A 22,753-nucleotide genomic window follows, 5' to 3' on the forward strand; every position below is an offset into this window, starting at 1 on the left:
GGGCCTAGGTTATTTCCCAGCACCTGGGTGGGGGGCCCCAACTAGGATTACGGTTTATCTGTGTTTTCCTCTACATTTATCAGTTTTACTCTATATATCCTGGAGCCTTGACATTAGGTACATTCAGACTTTTATCTCCTGAATGCTATCTGTGATGATTACTTTTTGGTGTCAACTTGACTGGATTAAGAGATGCCCAAATAATTGGTAAAGTATTATGAGTATGTCTGTAAGAGTGTTTCCAGAAAAGATTGGCATTTGAAACAGTGGACCAAGTAGGGAATATCTGCCATCACCTAATGAGGGTAGGCACTATCCAATTGCATGAAGGCTCAGATGGAACAAAAAGGCAGAGTAAGGCCGGGCGTGGTGGCACTTGCCTGTAATCCCAGCGGCTTGGGAAGCTGAGGCAGGAGGATCTCAAATTCAAAGCCAGCCTCAGCAACAGGGAGGCACTAAGCAACTGACACCTGTCTCTAAATAAAATACAAACTAGGGCTGGAGACATTGCTCAGTGAGTTCAATCCCCCAGTACCAAAAAAAAAAAAAAAAAAAAAAAAGGCAGGGTAAAAGTAAAATTTTCTCTACATCCCCTCTCTTACTCCTGGAACTCGTATACCCTTCTTCTCCTGCCCTTGGACATTAGAACTTTAGGTTCTATGACTTTCGGACTCTGGGATTTGTGCTAGCAGGTCTCTGGGTTATTAGGCCTTTGGCTTCTGACTGAGAATTACACCACTGACTTTCCTAGTTCTGAGCTTTTTCAGATTAGGACTGAGCCACAGTACTGGCTTCCCTTTGTCTTCAACTTACAAACAACCTCTTAGAATCTCTCAATCTACATAATTGTAGGACTCAATTCCCCTAATAAGTTTTTTTATCCATCTATTCATCAGTTCTATTGGTTATGCCTCTCAGGAGAATGCTGTCTAATTCAGATTTTGGTACCAAGAGCAGCTTTAGAGAACAGAATTTTAAGGATTAATTTCCTTAATTCACTTTAGAGTTTCTGAAATTTGTTCTCTAATCTTATCAGATTTAAAATTAGTTGTCTAACCTGATAAGATTTAACAATGCTAAGAATTCTACCTCAAAGAGTATAGAAAGCATTAATAGTCTATAGCATTAACTGTTTATAAGAGATACACAAAATATCTGCATTGGATACTCCTAATCAAACACTTATAAGAGGAAGGAACTTAGTGACTCTTTATATAATACTTTATAACATTTGTGGAAAGTGAAGGAATATGATAACTTTGGTTGATTGTGCCTAATGTCTCTAGACAAAGGAATGGAAAGAAAGGATGAACTTGAGGATTTTAATTCCTGGACCAAGCACCACAAAAATAACCATTGACCGTCTAAATGTTCCCCGAAGGAGAATCTTCTCTCCTATAATCACAGGGTTAAAACTAATGAAAATCAAACATAAGCTCTCATAAAGTGATTGGCTGAATTTTAATGAAATTGAGCTCTCAGCCTCACAGGATATCTCCTGTTAATGTGAGGGCGTCTTTGGGAACCAACAGGATCCTGAAAGTTGAGATGAGGATTTGTGGAATATAATGAAGCTGGGGACAGTGAGCTCTTAAATTCTGATGAATTTTGCCAGTAGAAATGTTCTCTCCACCCTTCAGTGGGTGGCATTCCAAACCACAATGGTAAGTAACTTAGTGACATGTATGAGGAAATAAACTTCATTGTCTGCCTCCCTTTAGCCAGTTCCCAAGCAAGACAATACTGATTCTCCTTAAGACATACACCCACCACCCTTTTTTGCTTCTAGATCTATAATCACATTCAAGTCTCAGCAGGTCCCTAAAGATGAGATAAAAAGTATGCCTCATGAGGTGATGCACTACAAGAGCTCCTTGAATTTTCTAATTTATATAAGCAAAATTCTGGGGGATAGTTATAAGAATAGATATTACAAGTATGATAATGGTGTAAAATGATAATTACAGGTATGATAATGGTGTAAAAAACATAAAGTTGGATCAGGCTAAGTTTATTAATATGGGCCTACCAAGCAGATATTCTTAACTTAAAGTTGCAACATAGGGAGTTAGAGCTCTGATAAGTTACCCTCTTGGTTTGTTTAAAAGTTGACCCATCATGAGTGAGATGCTCAGTCTCCCTTGGTGTCATGTAGAAAAGGAGAGATTGGAATGCTAGAGTGAACTTCTCACTTAAAATCTAGTCATCCATGCTAGGAGGGTTCACATATCTTTCATGAATTTGAGAAACAGATTTGTATGGGGAGTCCCACATCATTAAAGTGATTTGTGGTTTCTCTTTCTGTATGCCAGAACTTAACAGTGGGAATCAAAATCACTCAATTAGAAAATTTAAAGGCAATGGGAATAATTGAATCCTAAGGTGGCAGGGCCAAATGGTGGCATTCAACCATCAAAGGCAAGGTGGCTTAGTTACTATAAAGAATAGCAGAGACAAATCCATAATCAGAGCAGTCTGATTTCTGTAGATCTTTGGCATTGGCTAGTTAATCATGGTGTTTCTAGAAGTGAAATAAATAGAAAGCCTACTAAATTCTTACTTGATCTGTGTAAGCAGAAAACTTCCAGGTAAAATGTGTCTAACTTGAATCATAAAAATAGACTTATCACCCCTCAATCAATTCCCAGATTTGAGCCAATTTATAGACCCAGAACCCTTTGAATGAAAGAGAGACCAGGTGCCCTTAAGGAATGGCCCTGGTATACTACCATAAATTTATACTTAATCTATAAACTTATTTATGGATTAGCTATATATTAATCTGTTAATATTTCTCCCTGCCTGCCTCAAAGGGAATACCTATGTATTGAGGAAAAGAGCATAATCAGACCTTTCAGACTACTGGACACTAGATCTGATATGACTGATTCCAGGAGACTTAAAATGTCATCGAGGCCTTGCAGTCAGAAAAGGGGCTTATGTAGGATCAATGATCCATGGAGTTTTAGCTTAAGTCTGACTCTGTAGGTTCCAGTGGGTTCCTGAACTCATCCTGTGATTATTTTCCCAGATTGAGAATACATAATTTGAATCAACATATTTAGCAGCTGATAGAATCCCCCCATTGATTCCCTAACCTATGGAGTCAATGCTATTACTGTGGAAAAGACCAAATGGAAGGATTATACTGCTTCTCTCTTAATAAATCGAAAACAGTACTCATCCTTGGAGGGATTGCACAGATTAGTCTGTCAAGGATTTGAAAGATGTGAGGGTGATGATTTCATCACATCTCCATTCAACTTTTCTGTTTAACCTGTGCAGAAGATAGATGAATTTTGGAGAATAATAGTGCATTATCATAAGCTTAACTATGTTGACTACAATTATAGTTGCTGTACCAGATGTAGTTTCACTGTTTGAACAAAGTGACACATTTCCTAGTATCTGGTAAGCAGCTGTTTATCTGAAAAATGCCTTTTAAAGCACATCTATCTATAAAGCCACCCAGGAGCTGTTTGCTTTCAGCTGGCAAGAGGTAATGCTTGTGCTAAACCTCTTTGAATGGCAAGGCCAGCAGTATCCTTTCACTGTCCCACCCCAGGAGTATACTCTCTAACCATATGTCCTAATTTACTTCACAGTAAGTTATGTGTCTTGTTGCCTTTCCCTTTCAAAAGATATTATACTGCTCCATTGAATTTATTATATTATCCCGATTGACCTAGTGAGTGAGAAATAGCAACCACTCTAGACTTTTTGGTAAACATTTTCATTTCAGAGGATAGAAAATCCTACTAAAATTCAGGAGTCTTCTACCTTAGTGAAATTTATAGTGGTTTAGGTGGTATAGAGCATGTAAAGATATCACTTCTAAGTTTAAAGACAAGTTGCTGCATTTGGCTTCTCCTACAGTCAACAAAGATAAGTTGCCTAGATACAATAACTAGTGGGTCTATTAGGATTTTGGAGAGAACACATTTCTTGTTTGAATGCTTCACTCTGGCCCATTTACTGAGTGACCCTCATGTTGCTAACTTGAGGGCTCAGAAGAAAAGAATGCTGTATACAAACTCCTTTGCCACTTGGATCATATAAGATCAAGCATATCCAGTGGTACTTGAGGTATCAGTGGCAGAAAATAATAATAATGCTTTAATCACAGAACAGGCCTTTATAATTTTGAGAGGCAGCCATTTACCTATAACTAGGCTTTACGGAAACTGAATACTTGACCATGTGCCATCAAATTACCATATGACCTGAGCTACTATCATAGACTGGTGTTATCTTACCCACCAATGAAGTTGGGCATGCACAGTAGTACTCCATCATCAAATGGAAGTGTTAGGGCCCAAGCAGTTCCTGAAGGTACAAGTAAGTTACTTGAAGAAGTGGCCCAAATGCCCATAGTTCTTACTTCTGCTAGAGAGTCTTCTCTCTTTCATTCTGCATCTATGGTTTCATCTTATAATCAGTTGACAGAGGAAAATAGGACTAGGAATAGGTTTACAGACACCACTTGAAAGTAGACAGCTGTAGTACTAAAGCCCTTTTCTGGTACATTTCTTAAGACACTAGTGAAGGAAAATATTCTCAGTGGGCGGAACTTCAAGCAGTACACCTGATTGTACACATTGCTTAAAAAGAGAAATATCCAGGTGTGTGATTGTAAACTGATTCACTTGCTAGAGTCAATGACTTGAAAAGACCATGATTAGGAAACTAGTGATGAAAAATTTTGGCAAAGAGTTATGTGGATGGACCACTCTGAATGGGCAAAGGATGTGAAGATATTTATGTCATATATTAATGTTCATCAAAGGGTGATGTCAACAGAAGACGACTTCATATCAAGTGGATAGTATGACCCATACTGTGGATACTATTAAGTCTCTTTCTCTAGCCACTCCTTTCTTCACCCAGTGGACTCATGAAAAAAGTGGCCATAGTGGCAGGGCTATGCATAGGCTCAGCAACATGGGCCTATGCTCACTAAGGTCAACCTGGTTGTTATCACTGCTGAATCACTGATTTGCCAGCAGCAGAGACCAATGTAGTTCTCAATATGGAGCCATTCCACAGTCTTCTATCTGGTGACAGGTTGATTTTATAGAACCATGTCCATCTTGCTGTTTTGTATTTACTGGTGCTTACTTTAAATTTGGATTTCCCTTCTACCAATATGCTTGTTCCAAAACTATGGTCTATGGTCTTACAGACCAACTTTTGTAATGTCATGTTATTGATACACAGCTTTGTTTCTGACCAAGGAATTAACTTCATAACAAAAGAAGCACAGTAATGGGCTCATACTCAGAGAATCCCCTGGTATTACTATGTTCTCCACCATCCTAAAGCACTTCCCAGCTCTGATCAGGAAATTGTTCCTATGCTAAAATGAGCTTTACCATGTAGTTCACAGTCCTGCATTATCTATTGTTCAGTGCCTAAAAACATTTACAACAGATATCACATCCAGGGTTTTTTTTTTTTTATTTGTTTATGGTAGGAGGGCAAGTTTACTATGATTAATGCATGATAATTAAAAGCCTACCATAGTAATTTGAAGCCTATCATTGATCTTTTTTAAAAAGTGAAATAGTACTTCTAGTTTTAATTAGAATATAGATAGTTATGAGACCACATGCAGGAATGGGAACCCTAGTACAGTGTTGTGATTTTGCTTATATGATGAGATATAGACTAGAGGTCAGGGAAGCTGGGATGACTGGAATTTGTGGATAGAGAATCAAGAGAAGAGGGAGCTATAGCAGATAAAATACTGCAAAAATCTGCCATTGAATCTTTGACTGCAACCTAAACTATACATTTAGAATAAAACACTATAAAGTCAAGCAAAGAACAATTATGAGGTACAAGTATCAAAGTTCACACCAGATGGAGAGATACATATTGAATTTTGAGTAGCTACAGAGAGACCTTGTTGCATAACTGAGGCATTCAATAGATATCTAGAGGGTGATACTTTAACAATAAGGCTTGACTAGCCCCAGAGTTAAGGCTAGTCTAAACTCTCCAACAATCTTTTTAAAAGGCCATAAAATAGAATTCTAACCTAAAAGTAAGTTAACTACTTGTCCAAATTAACCTAAACACTTTTTAAAGAAAAAAAATCCACGCATCAGCTTTATAACACAACAAACAACATCAATAAAAATTATTAGTAACATGAAGAAGGAGGAAAATGTGACCCATAACTACAAGAAAAATAAGTCAGTGGAAACAGATGAAAGGGTCACTGAGAAAGTGGGGGGGAGGACTTTTAAAAGACCTAGAATACCTAGAATATTCATTACCAAAGGAGAGTAACAATGTTGGAGAACTGAGGCAATATAACAGAGAAAAGATAGTCTCTTTAACAAGTGGTGTTGGAGCAACTAGACTTGGCAAAAAAAAAAAAAAGTGAATCTAGACACAGATCTTCAAACTTTCACAAAAATTAACTCAAATGGATCATGGGCTCAAAACATAAATCATAAAATTACTGGAAAATAACAGGGAAAACCCTTAATGGCCTTGGGTATTGCAATGACTATTTATTGATTGATTGATTGATTGATTGATTGATTGATTTGTTTTTTGGAACTGGAGATTGAATCCACAGGTACTTTGCCACTGAGCTACATCTCTAGACTTTTTTTTTTTTTTTTTTTTTTTTAAAGACAAGGTCTCTGCTAAGTTGTTGAAGCTGGCCTTGAACTTCAGTTTCTCCTGCTTCAGCCTCTTGAGTCACTGGGATTACAGGCATGTACCACCATGCCCAAATGAAATGATTTTTTAAATAAAACATCAAAGAAACAAACAACTCAAAGGACTAGTTGATAAGCTGGACCTTGTAAAAATTAAGAACCTCTGTTCTGTGAAATATACCATTAAGAAAATAAGAAAACAAATCACCGAAGAAAATATGTGCAAAAGACATAGCTGAGGGAAAGAAGTATAGCTCGAGAAAGATATTGGCCAAATTATATAATATGCATGTACAAATGTGTAGACAGATCCCACCATTATGTACAACTATAGTAGCACCAATAAAATGTGGGGAAAAAAAACATAGCTGGTAAGTGACAATTGTGCAAAATATAGGAAAATTTATTAGAACCCAACAATCAGGGAATAAAAAACATGATTTAAAAAAAATAAAAGATTTGAAGAGACATTTAACCAAAGAAGATACACATATGGCATTTGTGCATATAAAATATGTCATTAGGGAATTGCAAATTAAAACAAAAATGAGAAACCACTACACACCTATTAGAATGGCCAAACTGAAAACACTGACAATACAAATGATGTTGAAGGTGTGGAAGAACTCTCATTCATTGCTGGTGGAATATTCTTACCATACAATCTAACTATTTCTCCTTGGTATTTATGCAAATGACTTAAAATGTTTGCATATAAAACCTGAACTTGGATGTTTATAGGAGCTTTATTCATAATTGCCAAAACTTGGAAGCAATCAAGAATGTCCTTTAGGAATAAATGGAAAAATATACTGTGGTACATTAAGATATTGGAATACTATTCAGTGATAGATTATCAAGCTATGAAAGACATGGAGGAAACTTAAATGCAAATAAAGTCAATCTGAAAAGGCCACGAACTGCATGATTCCAACTGCATTACATTGAGAAAAGGCAAAATTATGGAATGAGTGAAAAGATTAATGCTTGCCAGGGATAAGGGGGCAGGAAAGGGTGAAAGTAGAGCATAGAAAACCTTTAGAGCACTGAAACTATTTAGTATGATACTATAATGGAGGATAAATGTCATTATACATTTGTCAAGATTCATAGAATATATATCACCAAGAATGAACCTTAATGTAAGCTACAAAGTTTGGATGGTAATGATAGTAAACCAAAAGCAATGAAACATTCCCAGAGTGATTGTAGAGGTTAGAGCTACTGCAAAAGACTTGAGATATCCAGGGATGTGGGTTCCCACCATATCTCTCATTTGACTCATGCATTTGGCTTATGTAGAAAACATGAATCTTGGAGAATTACAGTGAATTATTATCAACTTAACCTAGGTGGTAACTCCAAGGGCAACTGGCACTCCAGATGGAACTTCATAGTCTGAGTAAACTAATATGTCTCCTTCATATATCATGTATAACTATCGATAAGGCAATGCTCCTTTTTCTCTTTTCAATTTCTGTGACAAAATAAAAAATGTTGGAAGCTATATACCTTTACTATCTTATCTCCATGATATATCAGTTCTTCAGCCCTGTGTCATAATTTAATATACACGGTCTTTCACTTTCACAAGACTGGACAATTTCATTGATAATATTATACTAGTTGGACCTAGTAAACAAGTATTAAACCTATGGTGAGACATTTGCACATCACAGAGTAGGAAATAAATTTGATAGAAAAAGGTAACTTCTATCTCAGTGGAATTTCTAGGAATCCCTTGGGGTGGGATAAGTTGAGCTATACCTTCTAAGGTGAAGTTTTTGCACCTGGTCCCTTTCCAACCAAAAAGAAAAGCAGGAGGCACAATGGAGGCAGTGTATTCCTAATCTGGATGTTCTAGCCTGGCCCATTTACTGAGTTATCAATAAAACTGCTAGTTTTCAGTAGGACCCAGAACAACCGGAGACTGCAACAGATCCAGGCTACTATTCAAAGTACTCTATCACTTTGGTCATATGATCTAGTAGATCTATGGTGCTTAAATTCTAAGTGGCAGATAGATATCCTGTTTGGAGACTTTGGAAGGCCCCCTAAACGTATAGAATACAATGAGGTTTCTATTTTATTTTAGAACTTGAACCTGAAGAGCCTAAAGAGGTTTTAGAAGGTGAAAAACTTGAAGAAGTAGAGGAAGAAGTTAAGGAGGAGGAGGAAGAAATAGAAGAAATAGTTGGAGAACCAGCCAATTTGGAACGACTTTGGTCTTTTTCCTGTGACTTAACCAAAGGCCTTAACATAAGCAGCCTTGCCTGGAATAAAACAAACACAGTAAGTTATCAAATATTTTAATAATTCCATCTCTAGGATTTAAGGACAACTGTCAAATTCTAGTAATGAAGACTTTTTTCCTCTTTGAGGCAATTAATTAAAATTAATCCCCAATTTTAGAATGTCCCTAAAACTACTTCATATTTCTAAAAGGGAAAATAAAAACAGTTACAAGATCATGTGTGTGTGTGTGTGTGTGTGTATGGACATACATATATATAAAACATTATCATTTTTATTTTAGGACATGTACTTGGGACATGGTATTCTCAATTCATTTCAGATACTAAGACACATGCTAGAAAGTAATATATGGTTGATTAATTTTAACATATACCAAAACTCATGTAACAAAATTCAGATTCTCCTCAAATTAGTCATATTTAGAAGTATATACTTCAATCCAGTGACTCTGCAAATAGGCAAAATAATTTTGAGATTCCTTTAAATGCTATTACTACTAATATTAGCAAACACTTAAACAGTATAAACCAGACAGTGTTGTGTTATACCTGTGTTAACACTTTCAGGTATTATTGTTTTCTTCATTATGTTGATGAGGAAACTGAGATACAAAAAGTTTAAATAACTTACCCAATGATCACAACTATTAAATGAAACAGTCAGAATCTAAACAGATAACCTGGCACCAAGTTCTCACCCTTAACTATTGCACTGCCGAAAATCCTTTTAAAACAAACAAACAAACAAAAAGCTGAATCAAGCTCAGAAATGGTATGTTTGCTTGTAAAGAAGAAATAATTATAGAATAACAAAGCCAATTTCCTCCTGGAGTTTATAAACTCATTCTGAAGACATTTCCCATTTCTAAATCTAAATTTTGGAATTTAGCAATTTCAGAAACCTTTTGGAGAATAACACTATCTTTGAGATAAATAGTGTGTTTTTAAAGTGGTCAAAAATATTTTTTTAGAATTACATTGTATTACATATGTTTAAGAATTAACCTTAGGGGATGGTTTGCTTTTTTAATTAATTTGTTTATTTATATATGACAGTAGAATGCATTATAATTCTTATTACACATATAGAGCACAATTTTTCATATCTCTGGTTGTATACAAAGTATATTGACATTAATTCATGTCTTCATAGATGTACTTTGGATAATAATGTCCATCACATTTTACTATCATTTCTAACCCCATGCTCCCTCTTTTCCCCTCCCACCCCTCTGCCCTATCTAGAGTTCATCTATTCCTCCCCATGCTTCCTCTCCCTACCCCACTATGAATCATTCTCCTTATATCAGAGAAAACATTTAGCATTTGGTTTTTTGGCTAACTTCATTTAGCATTATCTCTTCCAACTCTATCCATTTACCTACAAATGCCATGATTTTATTCTCTTTTATTGCTGATTAATATTCTGTTGTCTATATGTGCCACATTTTTTTTAATCCATTCATTTATTGAAGGGCACTAGGTTGATTCCACAGTTTAGCTATCCTGAATTGTGCCTTATGGTGGTTTTCAAGATAGCAGAATAAAGGAGATCGCATTCCTAGCTGTTCCATGATGTGAAACCAAAAAAGCAGAAAGGCAGCTTCTCATCAAGGTGGGTGAACAAAAAAAGCGGGGTGGTGGACTTCACTGGAATTTAGAACTAGACATTCAAAGCAGATTGGGGACTCAAGAGGTTGGATATAATAAAATAAGGAAGAAATCCCCAGCAGCTCAGCCACTGCCATGACCAGGCAGCAAGCAATATCCACAGTGGTCCCTCCATGAGCAAAGTGGAGGGATAAGGCAATTATAGGAACCTGCACTTTTAGGAGACCTGAGGCATGTCTAGGTATGGAGCATTTAGAGATCAAGGAAATTGTCTTAAACTAAAAGGCGCAGTGCACAATATCGTTGTGGGGGAAAGAAACCACCATCTCCCCACACGGCATGCAGAGGACAAAGGAAGGAATAATTTTGCAGCACATGCATGGATACTGGCAGCTAAAAGAGCCAATTTCTTGCAAATCTGAGTTTCGCCTGAAATACAGGCCCAGTAAGCAAACATTACACAACAAAGAGTGTGCTTAACTTACCAGGAGAAAATCAGACATGGAGAGAGGTTTATATAGAGGACAAATGGTTGTGGAAATCCACCTGGCTCTAACCCTCCCCCTCCAATCTGATGGTTTGTAGGACCTTCTTGGAGAGACATATCTGGCCAGGAATTTGGAAGGGTGGAGGCAGGATAAATTGAGTTGAAGACTGAACCCAAGACCAGGAAATAAGGGGTCCACAGGTGATATAAGGAATTCAGAATTAGCTCCTCCACAACTTGAGTGAAACCCAGGGAGATCCCTGGGATCCAGTCTTTCGACAGGGACCAGCAAGTCCTGGGCACTGGAGGTGCACCGATTTAAACTATCCAGACCAATTAGCATTCAGCGAAGAACCTGGAGCCCACCTAAGCCTAAACCCTGCCTCCAGGAATTCCATCTATGGGTTTACCTCTCTCACTCCAACAATCCCCAGGGTGAAGTATCATGCTCCAGAAGACCCCACCATATCCCGCTAAGAAAAGAAGCTGAGAATGTTTTGAAGTTCAATGAAAAGATTCTTTAACTTTGCATCAAGATTTTTTTATTGATTTTATTTTTTTTATATATAAATACACGACAGCAGTAGAATGTATTACAATTCTTATTATACATATAAAGCACGGTTTTTCATATCTATATAAAGTATGTTCACGCCAATTTATGCCTTTGAACGTGTACTTTTTTGCATTACAATTCTTAATATACATATATACCACAATTTTTCATATCTCTGTTTGAACACAAAGTATGTTGACACCCAATTCAAGTCTTCATACATGTACTTTGCATAATGATGACCACATATTGCACCACCCTTGCTAATTTCCTGTCCCCTCCGTTTCCCTTCCACCCCTCTTCCCTATCTAGAATTAATCTAATCCTCCCATGCTCTCCCTCCCTACTCCACTATGAGTCAACCTCCTTATATCAGAGAAAACATTTGGCATTTGTTTTTTGGGGATTGGCTAACTTCACTTAGCTTTATCTTCTCCATTGTCATCCACTTACCTGCAAATGACATAATTTTGTTCTTTTTTAATCATCAAGAATTTTTTTAAAATTCTTTCTCTTTTCAATTGTGTCTTTAATGCTACATGAATATTTATGCATACTCATACTTGATTTTTTTCTCATTTCTAGCTTTTTTGAAGCCAGTTATTTTTCATGAATGAATTTTGGGGGGACTAGGATATTTGATTAGTAATGTCTTAGTTTTGTTTTACATTCTGTTATTTTGATTTATTTTTAATTTTTAACACTTCACTTTATATTTTTCTCTTATGTGTTTTCCTTGATTCTTTTTCTCCTTTTCTTCCACTATCAGCCAATTTGTTATTCTCTTTCTTTCTTTCTTTAATCTTTTTACTTCTATTTTCTCTCCTCCCTCATAATCATCACATCCTATATATCACTTCTCTTCTCTCCCTGTCCAACATTTGAAATTGTAAACCATTTTACAAACTTGCTGTTTTATTGTAGGCAATAACTGATCATATCATTTGTTTATTATTATAATTAAGATTGTGGATGTCATAGTAGGAACTATTTGATTTAATGCAGTATATTGTTTGAATTGGTTATTGCTGTTATTTGACTCCCCCTAAACAGTGAGGTACTGGAAACCTTCAGTGACATTCTAATCCACAGGGTTAAAAACTCTACTGCCTTAGATTCATACTGTTAGATGAAAAAGCAAGGGAATAAATTGCCCCAAACAAACCAATATACTCCAGTAACAGAATTCATTGGCATCACAGTGGAAGAAATGTCAGAGAGGGAGTTTAGAATCTACGTAGTTAAACTGATACGTGAAAGAAAGGATGGTATAAGGAGTGAAATTAGAGAGAAAATACTAGAAGTGAAAGACGACTTCAAGAAAGAGACATTCTGCGGAAAAAAAACAGAAATCTTTGAAATGAAGGAATCAATAAACCAAATTAAAACTTCAAGTAATATGGAATAAACTGAAAAGACCAAATTTAAGATTTATTGGGACAGAGAAAGCTCAGAGATAAAAAACCAAAAGGAATGTACAATCTTTTCATTGAAATAAGACCAAAAAATTTTCCAAATCTAAAGAATGAAATGGAAAATCAAATTCAGAAAGCTTACATGACCCCAAATATACAAATATACAGACCCACACCAAGGCACATTACTTTGAAAATACCTAACATACAGAATAAGGATAGAATTTTAAATGCTGCCAGAGAAAAATGACAGGTCACATTTAGAGGGAAATCAATCTGGATCTCAACTGATCTTTAAACCCAGACCCTCAAAGCTAGGAAGCCTTGGAATAACATATCAAGGTCTGAGAGAACATGGAAGCCAGCCAACAATACTATACTCAGCAAAACTAAGCTTTGGAATTGATGATGAAATAAAACCTTCCATAATGAACAAGAGTTAGTTAAAATTGAATTCAGAACTGGAAAGCCTGCAGTACAAAACATACTCAATAAGATATTTCATGAAGAAGAAATGAAAAAAAAGGGAAACCAGCATTGGGAAGAACTATTCTAGAAGAATAGTCGAAAGAGAAACTAATTCAAATTAAAAATCAGAAATAAATCAAAATAACAGGGAATAAAAATTATTTCTCAATAATAACATTGAATGTAAGTGGCCTAAACGCTGATCAAAGACATGGAGTGAAGATTGGATTTAAAAAAAAAAAAACGAACAATATGCTGTCTACAAAAGACTCAACTTGTATTCAAAGCATCCACAGACTTAAGGTAAAAGGATGGGAAAAAACCTATCATTCATATGGATCTTATCATTCACATCAAGGATTTCTGTCCTCATAAAGTGGACATCAAACCAAAGTTAATTGGCTTGAAGAAGGACATTTGAAGATTGACAAGAACATTTCATACTGTTCAAGGGAATTCTACATCAACAAGACATAACAATATTAAATATTTATGCCCCAAATAATGGAGCATGTATATACATCAAAGAAACCCTTTACTATTTTCAAGAATCAAACATATCACAACACATTAATACTGGGTGACTTCAATACCCCCAATACAATCAATGCCAGGTATGTTGGCACATGCCTTTAATTCCAGCAGCCGGGAGGCTGAGACAGGAGGATCTCAAGTTCAAAGCCAGCCTCAGCAAAGCAAGGCACTAAGCAACTCAGTGAGATGGTGTCTCTAAATAAAATATAAAATAGGGTGTGGGAATGTGGCTCACTGGGCAAGTGTCCCTCAATTGTTCTATCCCTGTACCCCCCCCCAAAAAATACAATCAATAATTTATACAGACATAACATAGAATAGTTCATACATCAACAATCAAATACACTTTTTTCTCAGCAGTACATGGATCCTTCTCTAAAACAAATCATACTTTAGGTCACAAAGCAACTCTTAGCAAATACAACAAAATAGAGATAATACCTGCATTTTCTCAGATCATAAGGGAATGAAATTAGAAATGAATGATAAAATAAGAAATAAAAGTTACTCTTAACAACTGGAAACTAAATAATACACTATTAAATGACCAGTGGAAATGTGAAGAAATCAGGGATGAAATTTAAAAAATACTTAGAGGTGAGAATAGTGATATAATATATCAAAAATCTGGAACACTATGAAGGCAATACTAAGAAGAAAATTGATTGCATTGAGCTCATTCATTAAAAGAATAGAAAGTCAACAAATAAATAACCTAACATTACATCTCATAGCTCTAGAAAAAGAAGAACAAATAAATACCAGAAGCAATAGAAGACAGGAAATAATGAAAACTACACCTGAAATCGATGAAATTAAAACAAAAAAAATCCAAAAAATAGACAAAACAAAAAGTTTGTTCTTTGAAAAAATGAATAAAATTAATAAACCCTCAGCCAAGCTAACAAAGAGAAATAGAATACTCAGATTACTAAAATTTGTGATACAAAAGGAAATAACACAACAGACACTACTGAAATACAGACTACATTCAGAACTTGTTTGAAAACTTAAATTCTAATAAAATATAAGATCTTGAAGACATTGACAAATTTCTGTAGACATATGACCTACCCATATTGAATCAGAAGAACATTGAACATCTAAATAGATAAATTGCAAGCAATGAAATTGAAGACATCATCAAAAGTCTACCAACAATGAAAATTCCAGGACCGCATGGATTCTCAACTGAGTTCTACCAGACCTTCAAAGAAGAATTTACACCAACATTCCTCAAATTATTCTATGAAATAGAAAAGGAGGGAACCTTTCCCAACTCATTCTATGAAGTCCCCTAATACCAAAACCAGACAAAGACACATCAAGGATAAATAACTTCACATCAGTATCCATGGTGAACATAGATGCAAAAATTCTTAATAAAATATTGGTAAATTTTATACAAAAACATATTTAAAAGATAGTGCACCATGATCAAGTGGGGTTCATCCAAGGGATGAAAAGTTGGTACAACATACAGAAATCAATGAATGTAATTCATCACATCAATAGACTTAAAAGACAAGAATCACATGATTTTCTTAATAGATGCAGAAAAAAGCATTGGACAAAATACAGCATCCACTTGTTTTCAAAACACTAGAAAAATTAGGAATAGTAGACACATATCTCAACATTGTAAAAGCTATATATGGTAAAACAAAGCAAATGTCATTCTAAATGGAGAAAAATTGAAAGCGTTCCCTCTAAAAACTGAAACAAGGCAGGGATGCCCTCTTTCACAACTTCTACTCAATATAGTCCTTGAAACTCTAACCAGAGCAATTAGAGAGAAGAAATAAAAGGGATACAAATAGGAAAAGAAGAGTTAAACTATCCCTATTTAGTGACAACATGCTTATATTTAGAACAACCCCCCCAAAAAAATTGCCCCAGAAAACTTATAGATCTCATAAATTAATTTAGCAAAGTAGCAGGATATAAAATTCACACCCATAAATGAATTGCTTTCCTATATATCAATGATGAATCTACTGAAAAAGAAATTAGGAAAACTATTCCATTCACAATAGCCTCAAAGAAAATAAAGTATTTGGGAATCAAAATTACAAAAGAGGTATAAGACCTCTACAATGAAAACTAGAGAATGCTAAAGAAAGAAATTGAAGAAGACCTTAGAAGATGAAAATATCTCCCATGCTCTTGGTTAGGCAGTATTGATATTGTTAAAATGGCCATACTACCAAAAGTGCTATACGAATTCACAGCAATTCCTATTCAGGTACTGATGGTGTTTTTAATAGAAATAGAAAAAGCAGTCATGAAATTCATTTGGAAAAAATAAGAGGCCCAGAATAGCCAAAGTTATGCTTTGCAAGAGAAATGAAGTAGGAGGCTTTATAATACCAGACCTTAAATTATACTACAAACATATAGTAACAAAAACAGCATGGTATTGGCACTAAAACAGACATGAAGACTATAGTACAGAACAGAAAACACAGAGAGAAATCCACACAAATACAGTTATCTCATACTAAACAAAGGGTCCATACATATGCATTGAAGAATAGATAGCTTCTTCAACAAATGGTGCTGGGAAATCTGGAAATACATTTGTAATCAAATGAAATTAGACTTCTATTTCTCACCCTGCACAAAACAACATGCCTCATGGACTACACATTAGAAAAGAGACCCTGTGTCTTCTAGAAGAAAAAGTAGGCCCAACTCTTTATCATATCTGCTTAGGAACTAACTTCCTCAATAAGACTCTTGAAGTGTTAAGAAGTAAAATCAAGAATCAATGAGATGGTGTCAGACTAAAAAGTTTCTTCAAGTAAAGGAAACAATCAGGACATGAAGAGAGAGCCTACACAGTCGGAGAAAATCTTTGCCACCCGCACCTCAGGTAGAGTATTAATCTCCAGGATATATGAAGAACTCAAAAATCTTAACACCAAAAAAACAAATAACCCAATCAGTAAATAGGCTAAAGAACTGAACAGGCACTTCACAGTAGAACAAATATAATCAGTCCACAAATATATGAAAAAGATTTTCAACATCACTAGCAATTAGAAAAATGCAAATTAAAATGACACTGAGATTTTATTTCATTCCAATCAGAATGGCAATTATCAAGAATACAAGTAACAATAAATGCTGATGAAGATGTGGTGAAAAAAGGTCACCCATATATTGCTGGTGGGAATGCAAATTGGTAAAACCACTCTAGAAAGCAGTATGGAGATTGCTCAGAAAACTTGGAATGGAACCACCATTTGACACAATTATCCCACTCCTTGACATAAATTTAAAGGATTTAAAATCAGCATACTGTAGTGATGTGGCCACATCACTGTTCATTGCAGCTCAATTCACAATAGCTAAATTATGGAATCAACCTAGGTGCCCTTTAATAGATGAATGGATAAAGACAATGTGGTATATATACACAATGAAATATTACACAACCATAAAAAACAATGAAATTATGGAATTTGCCAATAAATGGATGTAACTGGATACTATCATGCTAAGGCTAAATGTTCTCTCTGATATGCAGATGCTGACTCATAATAGGCAGTGAGGAAGGGAAGAAAGGGGGTTACTGGATTGGACAGGGGTGAATGGTGGGAAGGAAGGGCAGATTAAAAACAACAGAATGAATCAGACATAACTTTCCTGTGTTCATATATGAATACGTGACCAGTATAACTCCACATCATGTACAACCACAGGAATGGGAAGTTACACTCCATGTATGTATGATATGTGAAAATGCATTCTACTGTCATGTGTAACTAAAATGAACAAACTGAAAATAAAAGAAGAATTAGTCTTATTACTTCATTAACACATTTTATCAGGTTATGTCTGCAAATCTAATAGATGTCATTTATGTATAATTATTTGTATTGAAACCTAAATGACACATCATTTTATTATATTTATTATTTTTAATAAAATAAAGTAGGCTTGCTACAGATTTGTCTTCATAAAACCACATTTTGGGACATCTTATAAATAAATGGGATTTACTACTTTAATAGCAGTCTTTAATAAAGATGCATGAAACATTTTCAGTAAGTGAATAATCTTGCATTTTAAAAATTAATTCATTGCCATTGGGATTAAATTAAATTGTTTTGAATGAAACTAAAAAGAAATATATTAGATATGGTACATTATATGGCATATAATGTTTATTAATTTATTCTGCAGATATTTATTAGACAGTCACTCTGCTGGCAGTCTGTTAAGGTGCAGCAGTAATTGAGTTACACATAGAGTGTGCCCATAGAATACTTTTCCATATGCTTTGGTTAAAAAAATTAAATAATGCTGTGGGAGAACAAAAGAGAGTCTCTTTGGTACTGAGAATGCTTCTTAGAGTAGTGCCTATGTAGAATCTCAAAGAGATGACAAGGGGTTTATTAATGTCTGATGAAAGGATAATTCTGAAGACAGTCTTAAGACAGAGGGAATTGTGGAGAGATGACATTGGTTTTTAAAGTTGGGTGGTTACCAGAAAATATAATATTTTAAAAATCAAGTTATTCTGATTATCTGGGTTTGGTCAGTCATTGGACTTGTGTCCATATTTATTTACATATGCATTTTTGAACTGACCTGCCATATTCGTCAGCTTGGAATGCCATAACAAAATGCCATAAACTATGTATCTTAAACAACAGTAATTTATTTTCTCTCAGTTCTGGAGTCTGGAAGTCTAAGATCAGAGTGTTGGCTGATTTTATTCCCAGTGAATCTCTTCCATCCTCCTTCTCAGTGTATTCTTATGTGGAAAAGACAGAGCTCTGATGCCTTCAAAAAAGCCCGATCTTCAAAGTCAATTTTATTGGAAGTTAAGGCTTCAATATATGAATTTTGTGGGGGAAACGTTCAGTCCATAGCATCTGCCTTTAACACAAATGTCTTTAACAGTCTTGGGAAGATTTTGTCAATACGTAAGAGAACTTGTTAGCAATGAGTTCTTTTAAGTACCGATTGCACCACTGAACTCACCAATTAGTTCTTTGTAGATATTTATTCTTTAGCCCAAAAATGAGGATTATACTGATTGATTTTATTTACTTAGGAAAATGGAGGGACAGGGTGAAAACAGATGTTCTACTGGTATTTTTTCTGCAATCAAAAAGTTTTGCCAGCATTGTTTAAGATAGTTAATTAATAGATATTTTTATATATTTCCAAATATTTTTGTAATTTTTAATTTTAATTTTATATATATATTTTTTGCTGGGCTAGGTATTGAGCGCAGAGCCTCACATATGCTAGGCAAGTGCTCTATCACTAAGCTACATTCCTACCCTGTCTTATTTTAAATCTATTTTTTATTTGTTTTTTTAGGACCTTTTGGCTGTGGGCTATGGGCACTTTGGATTTCGAGAGCAAAAAAGAGGACTGGCTTGCTGCTGGTCAATAAAGAATCCCATGGTAACCCAAACAGAAATAATAATCATGTTTAATTATTTAAATGTTGACAAAATTCTCATAAAGTTTATAATTTATATAATAAATAAATTTCAGAAAATTTAGTTAGGATTTTTTTTCTTCATTTTCATTGGTTTATCTCCATAATAATTAAAATATGTTTTTGATTATATAGGGTAAAGGGAATTCATTCATGAATTCATTTAATAAGTATTTATTGAGTATCTTATATGCTGTTAGATCTGATGATGCATAATTGAACCAGTATTAATTATATAATCACAGCTAATTATAAAGAAGAATGAATATACAAATGAAAATTCTTAAAAAATTAAACATTTCTTTTTAGACTTGATTGTTTCATCACATGACCTCTGCTATCCTCAATAGATATAAAATAAGTTGACTTTCTTATTGTCATTAATTTTAAAAGAGAATAAGTAAGAATCATGGTAATCTGTTTTTCTAAAAAGGCCTAGTCAGTCTGTTACTTTAGTTTTCATTCCAAACTGAAATCTAAACTGGGAGAGGTGGCACACATTTGTAATCCCATTTATTCAGGAGGATGAGACAGGAGATTGCAAGTTTAAGGCCAGTTTTAGCAATTTAGGAATACTCTGTCTCAAAATAAGAAAATGAAAATGTGAGTAGCTCAGTAGCTCTGTAGTAGAATACCCTATATTCAATCCCCAGTACAAAATAAATAAAAAGCAACTGAAATGCAGAGTGGAAAATTTAGAGAAGTGTTTAAAGAGTATATAAAAAGTGGTTAGTTTTTTCTAAATAACCCCAATCTGTCAGGACACTAAGTTTATATAGCATAAAAGAAAAAAGCAAATTGTTCTAAATATGGAAGGATCCACAGAGAATTTATCAGTAACTTGTCTTCTTTTCCACATGTGTGGTTAGAAAGAGGAAAGAATTTAGATTACACTGGATGGACTTGTACAGCAGAGCGAATTAGAATGTTTTGGTATATTTTTCTATGTTAGATATAATAGGTAACACAGGTCTAAAATAAATACTGGAATACAGAAATATATGCTAGATGGTTTGTTACCCATTATTTGTTTCCATAAGAAGGTAGATATGTGATGCTCATAGTAATCCTGCTGAAAGAATACCAAAATACTATAGTATTATAGAATCCAGTGATGCATTTATTAAAGATATCAAGTACGATTGATTCATACTTTGATAAAAATAAAACTATTTTATTTTTATCTATAATGGAGTCAGGAAGACAGGAGTAACTGAATGTGGACTGATTTTTTTCACCTCCCTACTGCCACCAGATTAGTCTCTGCCACCATCATATCTTGCCTTACTATCTATCATCTATGAAAACAAGTTTAAAATATAATTATTTCTTTATTCAGTGGCCAGAACGCATTTATCAGAGTCCATATGGAGTTACTGCTGTGGATTTTTCAATTGGAACACCTAACCTGCTAGCAGTTGGCTATCACAATGGCACAATTGCAGTTTATAATGTACAGAGCAACACGGATGTTCCAATTCTGGATAGTAGGTGAGAATATAAGAATTAGGTAAATATACAATACATACCTTTTCAGGAAGACTTACTCTAATGTTATTTAGTTTTAAGTGAATATTTGTGTTATTGAAATTTCTACTGTTATTTCTGAAACATGTAATACTTCTTCATACTCTCCATCTGTATTTCTGTTTCCTAATTCAATTATCTCCTTCATCTTTTTCTCTCCCACCTCACCAACAAATTTATTTCAGCCTAACAATTTATTGTTATTCTTAAACAATTGCTTCAAGCCATCTTCTCCAGGAAGGCTTCTCATTCTTTCCTTCTGTGTGTACTATACATATCTTCATTATGGCCCTTGTCACACTGTATACACATTATTTGTAAATAGATTGATAGATAGATAGATAGACAGATAGACGTCCCAAGATTATGTATAAACTCCTCAATAGTAAGGATTGAGTCTTACCTTTGTAGTCTCAGTATGTCACAGAATATCAGGCATGTAACAGCAGAAAGTAAATGAATGATGAATGATGAATGAGTGAGTTATGTTGAAAAAAATGAGAAAGTTAAAGATGAAAATTTTTCAAATTGGTTAGGTTTTTTTACTAGACAGGTACAACCTAAAAATGGAGTGGTATACTTGTAATAATGTTTGAATAACTTAGTTAGAATGGGAAATTGTCATTAAAGCAAACGTTTTTGAACCTTAATTTTGAAATTATTTTCATAATTTTGTAAGAATGGAACTTTATGCTTGTGTCTGAGAATAGGATCCATAATTTTTAACACATGTTCAAAAGGCACTTTTGATTTTTAAAAAGTTCCAAACTGTTGTATTGGGAGGTTTATATAACAAAATCAAGGGAATAAGTACTAGGAATAGAGCACCCCATTACTCTGATAGAAGTCAGTAATCTGAAACGTGATTTTAATTTTGCAGAAACAATCAGGTATCAACCATAAAGAGAACCACAGTGGGCAATCTTGAAACATAGCAAGAAAGCAAAATATCGCAAGAATCATTTACTTGAAAATTATTTAAATGACTAGTTGATTTAAGCTATGAAAAATAGTTTATAAAAAATAAGACACTTATAGTCAATGTGTCTAAAATAAAGTAAAAGTCAGAATGTACACAACTAAACTGAGAAGGAGCTAATGTATGGAGTAATAAAATATAATCTTTGCTTTTGTATTCCTGTTAAGGGATAGCTAATGTAATTATAGGCCAGTAAAATTTTCCTTCCTGAAAAACATTAGTGCATATTAGGGCAAATTGATTGTCTTTCCTATTTTTTGAAATACAATAAAAACATCATTATATAAGTAGGTCACAATACTCTAGGGAGCTGCTCTTATCACACTTGCAGGCCTTTAAAAGATGATGATGATGGGCCACTGCCCCACAGACATTGCTGCCATTCCAGAAGGTCTCTTCTCTGGGCACACCCTTGGTTGGCTCAGTAACCTCCGACACTACTTCCATCGCTACCTCCGGGGTCTCTGCCGCTGAACTGGAAATCTTCTGTCAATCAACTTCCACCTATACCACTACAGCCATTGCTGCTGCCTCTGATTCTGCTTCTGCCAGCCTGAGGTTGCCTGGAGGTTTTCTTCCTGGATACTGCTTCCATAGAAGACACCGTTGCCCCAGATGCAACTGAAGCCAACACTGCTGCTGACCCCCAGATATCGCCTGGTGATGCCGTCTCCACAGCGGCAGTTGCAGCTGTAGCCACCACTGCTTTTGACGTGCTAGCTGCTTCTAACAACCACTGCCACTATCACTGCTACCATGGTCTAGAGGACTGCTTTGGAGGAG

General features: G+C 34.9%; 1 protein-coding gene across 2 annotated transcripts in view; it reads left to right on the forward strand.

Annotated features, from left to right (window-relative positions):
- The window catches only part of Dnai4 (dynein axonemal intermediate chain 4), a 102,427-nt gene that overhangs the window by 54,279 nt on the left and 25,395 nt on the right, over positions 1-22,753 (forward strand). For both annotated transcript variants that reach the window (XM_076862319.1, XM_076862318.1), the window contains 3 exons: positions 8,770-8,966; positions 19,341-19,427; positions 20,804-20,955. In XM_076862319.1, the coding sequence (XP_076718434.1) occupies positions 8,770-8,966; positions 19,341-19,427; positions 20,804-20,955 (436 nt within the window). The remainder of the gene's footprint in view (positions 1-8,769; positions 8,967-19,340; positions 19,428-20,803; positions 20,956-22,753) is intronic.

The sequence above is a fragment of the Callospermophilus lateralis genome, chromosome 7 (assembly GCF_048772815.1).
Source record: "Callospermophilus lateralis isolate mCalLat2 chromosome 7, mCalLat2.hap1, whole genome shotgun sequence".
NCBI lineage: Eukaryota > Metazoa > Chordata > Mammalia > Rodentia > Sciuridae > Callospermophilus > Callospermophilus lateralis.